This window comes from Marmota marmota, unplaced genomic scaffold (genome assembly GCF_001458135.2).
Source record: "Marmota marmota marmota unplaced genomic scaffold, marMar, whole genome shotgun sequence".
In the NCBI taxonomy this organism is placed as follows: domain Eukaryota; kingdom Metazoa; phylum Chordata; class Mammalia; order Rodentia; family Sciuridae; genus Marmota; species Marmota marmota.
The window spans coordinates 802,970-812,466 of NW_026000037.1; the positions used below are offsets into that span (position 1 = coordinate 802,970).

Below are 9,497 nucleotides of genomic sequence, written 5' to 3' on the forward strand. Positions count from 1 at the left end.
ACATTAAAGGGGAAATGTGGGGCCCTATGGTGGCCTGGGGTCCCCGACAGTCAGGAGTCGGAATTCTGGAGAGAAGGTGATTGGGTTCGAGGAGGCTGGAGGAAGGAACATGAATGGGGACTCCATTTCCCCACCTGACCCAGCTCTGGGTGTCAGCCTGGGTTGGGCACAGCAAAATCCCTCGGGTGTGGTGTGGACCTCCCTCGTCTACTTCCTACGCAGAAAATCTCTTGTATGTAGGAAAAGTCCTGCATTCTGCTAGTGAAAATAAGGGGCAGAAACACTAGTGGAGACTGTTAGAGGGGTCTCGATACTTCACAGTCCATCAGCAAATGGGACCCCAACTCTTCTTTGAAGCAGAGACACAGTTATAAGACAGACACAGGGAAGTTGTGCAGTCAGGACCTCAGGGGACATGAGACACAAGAGCAGGGACAGGCCGCAGAGCCCAGGAGCTCAGGACAGGGGCCTTCCCACCCTCTCCACACTGAGCTCCCGGGGACTGCAGAAGGGAGGGAATACAGGGAGACAGAGAGTTTAGGTGACAGCCACCACCAGAGAGTGGTCCCTCCACAGCTACAAGAAGCGGCAACACAGGCATCGCCCCTGTGTTGGGTCTCGCTGATTCTCCATCTTCTTTGACTTGATGGCACAGACTTCATGTGCAAAAGACCACACCAACTCCACCAGGGCACTGAACAGTCCAGCGTGGCGTCCACTGGTTAACCTGGCGGTCAAGGAAGAAGGTGCAGCAATTCACAGAAAGTCACAGTCCACTGACTGCACAGGGACAAACTGCTAGCCACGAACAAAGGTCATTGTACACGATAGTTAAAAGACCACCTTAATGATCACCAGGATGCTCTAATACTTTTTCAAAATGGTGTCTTCATGTGCAAGGTAAGTTTAACTGGAAAAATTGATTTTCCTTCTTGCCATCATTTTAAAAATAAAGTCTCTGACCATGGCTCAAAATAACCTGAGATTGCAATCTGTAGGACACTGACCCCGGGAGCCACCCCATTAATGCCCACTGCCCAGAGCAGGACTCTCCAAGAGCTCGGGGCTGAGGAGGGCCAGCGGGCGCCTGAGGCTCCTGGGGCCCTGCAGCTGCTCGCACAGCTTGACCTCGATGTGGCCGCCGCTGAAGGCTTCCACCCTGGTCTCCTCTACAGACTTCTGCCTCCCACATGGCTTTGCCTTCCTCCGCATCATCGTGACCCCTGAGTCCCCAGGCCTCTGCGCTGGGGAGCAGGGTTCCTTTACTAGGCAACAGCAAACTGCAGACAAGAAATTTTTTTTGAAGTTCTCGTTCATAAACGCATAAACGATGGGATTGCAGATGGAGTTGGAAAAGCCGATGATTTGCACGATGGCAAAGACCATCTTGACAGTGACTTCATCGTGCTCCTTTTCGAAATTACCTGAAATAAAGCAGCACTTCAGAATGCTTGTTTTACCATGAATAAAACAGACTGCTGCTCCTGGCCCGTCTTCACCACAAACTTACATTCACATAAGGGGCAGAGGCCCACAAGTCTCAAGAGCACTTGGGGAGGCACGTGTATCTCAATAAATGACCTTTGGGACGAGGCTGCATTCTTGGGAAACAGTCGTACACACGTAGCCTGGTGCCTGTCACAGGGACTGTCATTCAACCCAATGCTCCAAGCATCCTGCCAACTAGAGCAAGAGTCACCTGTGAATGTTGCTGGTGTTCCAGGAACACAATCACACCAAGACCCACACTGGATCCTGGGTTGCCAGGGAGGACTCCTTGAGGGAGTCTGGCTGAAATCCTCGGCCTTACTACACTATGCCGGGAAGGCCAGTTCCAAATAAAGAAGGTCCATGAGGTGCCACCTCGCCCATGTTAAAGAGGGAGAAGAGACGGGGTCCCGGGGGAGAAGAGTCTCAAAGCGTCTCTTTGTCTTCTGTAATCAGGGACAGCTTGGTCACAGTTGTGCCTAATTGCCTGTCACTTACTGACTGGCGGTCCTTCCCAGGAAGGTCCTGCATTCCATGTCGGGCATTTGATTATCCGAGTGGAGAGAACACATCCCAGTTACTCATGGCCCATTAGCAGCCCACAAGCAAGAAAGCCCTTCGCCCAGCACAGACACTCACCGTACTCATTCATCATGTGAACCACGTGGAATGGCGCCCAGCACACGGCAAAGAGGGCCACCACCGTGACCATCATAACAACGGCTCGCTTCTTCCTCCTGGACCCACAGGGAAACACGGGTTGTCATTCGGCCGGCAAAGGTGTCCAGCTGGTGGCAACCCTTACAGCCTGTGCTCACTGTGGGCTGGTACTCGACTAGTGATTGGCAAGAATATGCCACTCACATTCCCAACAAGCCCCCCGGGCAGATGCAGCCAGGGGCACAGAGAAGCTGAACTACTTTGCAGAGTCAGATGGCCAATGAGGGGGCACTCTGGATTTGAATTTAGGCAGTCTAGCTTTTATTCACGGCATGTTGAAAAGCATTCATACCCGTGATAGGAAACTGTAAATACTTATGAAATGTGTGAGCCCAAGGACGGAACAAACATGCAACCCTTTATTACGTCTAGGGAGCAAGGTCTTTACACAGATGGGCACTAGAGGGCACTGCACACCTGGCCCCTTGGAACCCGTGGAATAGCCAGGCCTCTCCCCGTAAGATAAAATATATGGACTGCACGTACCATACCAGTAAACTGTGTTTCAAAATTGCTATGCGTGAATAAAACCCAAAAGTACAGACTTCAGGTACAAATAAAATATCAATAATACTGATTTTTAACAATAACGTGCTCCAGTTTCAAAGCACCGGTACACATTGTTGATGTATGTGAGTGACATCCTAAGGATGGGCTGTGCCGGCCCTCGGACGTCTGGGGAGAGCAGGTCCTGCTCTCCAGGTGCTGGTCTTCATGACAGCTGGCGAGTTTCAGGGCAGACCCCCGGGGACCACAGGTCCTGGCACCAGCCCTTAGCGACGGCCAAGCCATCATCGTCACACATAGATAAAAATGTAGCAGTGTGCCCAATCCCAGGGATGTTTCTATCTACAGCCACAGCGCCTGTTTTGACCTCAGAGCGGGTAATCTCGCTCTTCCTGCCTCAGCACAGTCTCATAAAACCTGAGGGTTTACAGGCCAGCCATGCTCTAAATCTGAGTTGGCTAAATCACGAGGGGTTCTGGGAGCCCTGGCGAATGTCCCACCCCAGCATAACTGAGTAAAAGCACTTAGAGAGGAACGTAGCCTGGGACCCACCTGGCGATCTTGGACATTTCCTTCCCATGAATAGTCCGAAGCACGGAGCCGTCCCCCACCCTTTTCTTGACCCAAAGCTCGTAGCCGATTTTGCTGTAGAGGACCAGCATGACCAGCAGGGGCAGGAGGAAGAGCATGACGAGGATGAAGGTGGTGTAGGCCTTCTGGTGCGCGGGGCTCGCCCACTCCTCCAAGCAGCACACGTGCTCCTTCTCGTACAGGAAGTCGTACTTGATCTTGGCAGAAAAAGGACACGGTTAGGAGGACCAGCATCTGCACCCACAGGACAGACGCGGCCCAGAGCCAGCAGCCACACCGCAGCCCTGCTCAGCCCCCCAGACGCCCCGCTGTGCGGGTCCCCCGGAATCATTTTTCCACGGCTGCTTGGTTAGGAAGTGTTTTCCACACAACTGCTCAAGTTCTTAAGAGTTTTGTGCTTTTATTTTCATTTTCTATCTTTCTCAACTTTTATTCCCCTGGCTACGAGTTCTCAGTTGGCTGGAAAAAGCACAATTAATAAAGTTCATGTTGAAAACATTTTGCATCAGATGCCAGCTAGCTCGATATTCACTGAACCAATCAATTAGACTTTTCTTTCTTAGTTGTTGAGGAAACAGACTTGGGAGTCCTCAGACTTCTTCCTAGCAAGAGGCTGAGAGCCACATGTTTTACTAGTCTCATAGTAGAATGATCCGGTTGCTTGGAAACAGATCAAAAGGGCTACTAGTCAATTCTGAGATAAAAAGCAAATTGGATTCAAACTCCTGTCCGATTGTATTTATTTGCCGACATGTTCATACTGTTTCTGGCAGACTCATCTTGTACATTCAAAAACATTATTAGGAACCATGACAACATCAATGGTTACTAAAAGGGCTCATTTCAGGACCAACTAAACGTTTATAGCACATTTGAAAGTCATGTCTGAGTGACAGGAATAAAAATGAGGGAATCTGTCCAACTGTCTAAACCACTTCGACCACCTTGGAGTGTTCCAGGTGAACACTTAGGTATCAGGCATATTCTGCCTGCACTCCCAGCAAACTCTGTCACTAATCATCAACATCCGTTGAAAAGGTAAGAAAATTTAAGTTCTCATCCAGGTGTTGAGGGAATACAACGAGGAACAGTAACATTTAGTGGGGGAAAAATTCTCCCCAGGAATGGGATTAAAAAAGGAAATTCATTCCGACTTCAGGTAAGCAGACCTTAGAGGGTCAAAGGGGATACCTCCCATTACATCCCACAGCTGCATGGGAGACTGGTGGCCTCCACACAGGATTCTGCAACAGTGGGACAAGCCCAGGCTTTCCAACAGCACACCTGGATGGGATTGTGACACCCGTACCAGGTCCTCCACTGCTCTGGCTGGTCCTGGGGCTGGGACATGCTGGGCCCACATTCTCACCTCCTCTTTCATAATTACCCTCTCCCTACTCAAATCTACACCGAGCACCAACTGTGGCCGTCAGTGAAGCCCTGGACCAGGCAGTAGAGCCCATGCCAGGACCTCTCGCTTCCCTGTCAAAGCCTGTTTCTGTTCAGGGTAAGGCCTGGCATTTGGGGAGATGGTATTTTGACAAACGTTGGGACATTGTGAATTCACAGGTCACAGTGAGGGGGCAGAAGGGACGATAACTTTGATTTAATCACTTCCTTGCTTCCAGGTCCCAGAAACTGTCAGACATCACTCCTGGGAGGCCACCAGACAGCAAGGCCCAGAACTTCAGGAGTAGTGCTAAGACAGCTGCTGCCCGTCCCCGTGGAAACCAGGAGCAAGAAGGTGGCCCTACTAATGCACTTATAGTCCCTCAAAAATGAAATCGAACAGCAGGCAAATCTGATTTGGCTGATCTGGGTTCGACAGGGCAGCTTTGCCAATTAGATCATACAGTACACATTCTCTCAAACTAAACAAAGGACTTATACATTAAAATCCATTAAAATGTAGAGTACACAATAAGATGATTTTATTGAAGAGATTGGTGGGTCGAGTTTTCCTCCCATCGGCTAGAAATGCACTCCAGGTCATGGTCTGCACATGGAACATCCCCCAAAGGCTCAGTTGCTGAAGGGCTGGCCTGATCTGCAATGGCCAGAGGTGGGGCTTTGGGGAAGGGATTGGACCAAGAGGCCCTGACCTTCTCAGCGGATCGACCCACCGAGGTACTCGGAGCTGAAGGGAGTACCGGGAGACGTGGACACTGCAGCAGGAGGGGCCTGGCTGGAAGGAGTGGGTCCTTAGTGCCCCTGGGGACTGTACCTTGTCCCTGGCTCTCGCTCTGCTTCCTGGCTTCCGAGAAGGAGCAGGTTCCCTGGGCCACACCCTTCCACCATGATGCTCTGCCTTACATCAGGCCCAGAGCAACGGAGCTGTCTGACAGAAACCCTTGAAAGTGTGAGCCCAATAAGTCTTTCCCCCCAAGTGGTTTTTCTCAGGTACTTGGCCACAGCAGGGGAAAGTTGACGTCTCCTGCTGAGGTAAGGGTCGGGTCAGCTGCAGGAGCTGTGGTCCAAGCTGTGTGGCCATGAGGGGTCTTCCTGAGCAGCTGGCTGGAGAGGGAAGCCATCAGAAGCCTCAGTGCTGGTATCCTGGGGAGACCCAGGGACCAAAGAGTCTATCACAGGCCACAGCCATCCCCAGAGGGCACCACCTTCAGAGGACCTCTGCCCTCCATCTCCCCGCCCTCTTTATGGGCTCCCGAGGAGAGAGAGGTGGCAGAGAGACAGGAGTCGAGGCAGAGAAGGAGCTGACCACAGCCCCTCACAGCTCTGGGCCTGAAATCATTCCAAGCGGAGGGAAAGGCAACGTTTAAATTGACTGCAAGTGATGTGATTGTCTCCGGACATGGTGTTTGACAAGGGGCTGAAAGTGACCAGAGGAAAATATCACCTGAGTGGCTGGAGGAGTTGTGGGGTCCACTCGGGCAGCAAGAAATGGAACGAAGCGGCTTTGTGCTCTCACCCACACAGTCCAGCCCACTCAGCCCAGCCCCCCTCGTAACCCAAAAAGCACTGGCTACTTTCCAACTGTGCCATTATCTTGGGGCCCACTTGACATCCTTGCTGGCCCTAAAGTTTCACGTTTGCCCACCTCTATTCACAGCACAAAGGGCATGTCCCTTTAAAGGCTGCCTTGTGCACATCCTGTCCCTGAAGCCTGCCTGTGCTAGGCTCCCTGTGCAGGACACACTGAGGCACAGCCACAGGCTGGGCCACCTGCAATGAACACACTGCTCCCTTTACCCTGAAGCCCAGGCCGGGTGGGCCTGTCGGACAAGGTGTGGGAGGGAAGTCACAGAGATGATCCCTTGACATATTTCCAGTTTCAGTTTGTCAATGAACAGAGGCAGGTAAGAAAGAACTAAGTAGACAATCTTAAAAACAAATTTTTATGTGATTTAAAAATATAAGAAAAATCTAAAGCAATCATTGAACTCTTAAAATGCCGCATGACATGGAGAGACACCGGCATGCTCACCTTGCTGTGGAATGCATTAAGTGACCTTGTAAATTTAAAAATGTTTATTTTAAAATTAAAATCTTCACAATATCAAGAAGAGCTGGATAAAAGAGTGGGGGAGTCTTATTTTACTCGGGTTAAAAGACTTCCTGTGAAATAACTGAGGTCACACAAATGTTCTGCAATGCTCTTGAAGGAAAGAAAATGACTGCAATTAAGAGGGGTGAGAAATGGCTCAACAATCCGTCACCAGCCCGGCCCCAAGTCTACCTGCAGCTGCTGCACGTGCCACATGGGGGAGCCCACGATGACCGCCACCAGCCAGACCACACCTGCAGAATGCAGAAGTCATCAGAAGGGGCTCTGCTGAGAGGACTACAAGGCGCTGAGGGTCGGGCCACCAGGACTCCCTGTTCACCACGCCCCGCGACCATCCTCCTTCTCCCCTGCCCTGGGCAGCGCAGTGGGCTCATGGGTTCTCAACCCTTGGCCCCCTCCACCAGTTTTAAATGTTAAAAACTCCTTAATAACGTTCTCTTGTCTGTAAGGTAAACCCTACTCTGGGCAGCTGGTTTGCGTCCTGAACCCCAGCGCCTGCTGAGCGGCTCCGCGCCCCGCCCCCTGCTCCTCGCCACGAACCCCTGTGCTGCACACCCCTACTCCGCACACACCCCCAGCTACTCCACGCCCTGCTCCACGCCCACTCCCTGCTGCTCCACGCCCCGCCCCTCCTCCACACAGGCCCCCCGCTCCACACCCCTTGCACTGCCCCCTTGCGTGTACCAGCATTGGCCAGCCAGTCCTCACCGTCCATCCGTGGTCGAGGACGATCCATTTACTGTTTTGTTGCCCCAAATAAAATTCCAGGGAAAGTTCCTGGCCCTCGGTGGGAGCTGACCCAGAGCTGACCCATGTCTGCTGAACAGACTAGCCACTTCCATACCGCCCCAGACCACGTCCACCTTCTCTTCGTGAATCTAAACTGCGTTATGTTAAGCCACATAACCTGGGCACTGTTTTCTGACCCAGGAAACACATAATTGTGACTTTAGAAACCAGCCGCCCTTTCTAAATACCCTGCCCCCCATTGTGAGTTTGTTGAGAGGAATTACCTTTCTGATAGGCTCTTAGCAAAGAAGAAAAACGGTGTAATTACCCAGGAGCATTTCAGCCTAGGAATATTAACAAATCAAGAAGAGGCCAAAACCAAGGGCCATCTTTGATTTGGGGGAAATCAAACTCTGGTTTTCTTTCACCCGGCGAGTCATTATAAGACAGCACATTCCTTGGGTTCCAAGAAGCTGAGACTCGGGCCACACTAGGGTTGTTAGAGGAGACCCATGAACTGGCACCGTGGGCAGACGTCCTCCCCACCTAATGATCCCAGGTGGCTCTGGGGCTCCAGAGCGTCTCTGCACTCCGGCCTCCCCCACATCTACTGGGTTCTAGTCGTGTGGAGCTGCCCAGTGTCCAGTCCTTTTCCCATCCCTAGCAAATTCTGGGGGAATTGAGTCTCCTGGGCTTGGCTCACTGCCAGTCCTCCTGGGCTCCCCACTAGCCCAGGATGGAAGGCGCAGGGTGAGAGGGACAGGCTCACACAACCCAGGACCACTTCTGGGAGGTCCCCAATTGGGACCTGGGAGGGCAGCATCAGCTAGAAGGAGGCACAAGGCCAAGGACCCAGGTGTGACTGACAGGGCGGTGCACTAGCAGGAGAAACCACCTGTGGGGAGCTGTCAGGCAGCAGGGTCCGATGGCCGTGTGTCTCTGACCATAGGACCTGCTGCTCTCCAGGACCTTGAAGCTGGTATGCTTCCGGCCCACTGTCAGCGTGGCCTCCGTGTGTCGAGACCCATCTCCTCTTTCCCTTTCCTGCCTGGTGACTGCCTCCGTGTGTCCCTTTCCTCGTCCCCCTCCCCACCACACCACCTCACATATTTTAATGCTACAAGGTGGTCAATTATCAAAAACCCAGAGACCTTTGAATCCTTCATAGGAAAGACATGGCATAAATTTGAAGATAACTGAAACTAATGGATTTTCCCCTATTGATTCATCCATTCATTTCCAATTATTTAAGATAAGTTTAGGATTGCAAAGCCCTCAGGAATCCTTTCTGTAATTCCACAATCCAATACTAACTAAATTGTCATAGCAGAAATAAATGCTTGCTGACACCTTTCACATGATATAGTAGTAAAACTTGCTCTCTCTGATGCCCACTCGGCTGCTTCCTGGGCCTCTGTTGATTTAGCAGCATAAATCCCATCAGTGTGAAGCCCATCCAGCTATGGATGACTGAGCGGGGAAGTTCTCCCAAGTCACTGTGCCAGGCAACAGGACGCACTTCAAATGTGCCACTTGGCATGTGGCACGTTCACCATGGCAGCTAATCGGGAGCAGCAGGAGCAGCTGGAGCCAACTGGGCATCCAGGACCCACTCTGCTCTCTCACAGCCGAAGCCTCCTGCTGTGCACTCACCGCCAGGTGCACCTCTGGCAGCCCTCCTGTCCTCTGCCCTCTGACCACATGTCCCCTGCCCCCTGGGGACCTGCCTGCCCTTGTTAGCTCAGTGCCTTTCACCTCAGGCTGACAGCTGAGGTGCTGAAGGTTGAGGGCATGGCTTCCACAGAGGAGTGGGAGGTAAGTTTGCCTGAGAGGTGTCCCCAGGAAGTCAGTGTTGGGACAGGCCTGAGGAGAGATGGGGGGCTAGAGGCAAATGGGGGGGCAGTCTGCACGCCTCCAGGCACCCAGGGCTTGCAGGCCC

The 9,497-nt window shown here is 52.2% G+C and overlaps 1 protein-coding gene across 1 annotated transcript in view; it reads right to left on the minus strand.

Moving 5' to 3' along the window:
- Positions 1-254: 254 nt before the first annotated feature.
- Positions 255-9,497, minus strand: part of Qrfpr (pyroglutamylated RFamide peptide receptor) — a 27,457-nt gene continuing 18,214 nt past the window's right edge. The window contains exons 3-6 of the mRNA XM_015479000.2: positions 7,001-7,062; positions 3,268-3,503; positions 2,128-2,225; positions 255-1,424 (exon numbers count right to left, since the gene is read on the minus strand). Coding sequence (XP_015334486.1) covers positions 1,024-1,424; positions 2,128-2,225; positions 3,268-3,503; positions 7,001-7,062 — 797 coding nt within the window. The 3' untranslated portion in view covers positions 255-1,023. The remainder of the gene's footprint in view (positions 1,425-2,127; positions 2,226-3,267; positions 3,504-7,000; positions 7,063-9,497) is intronic.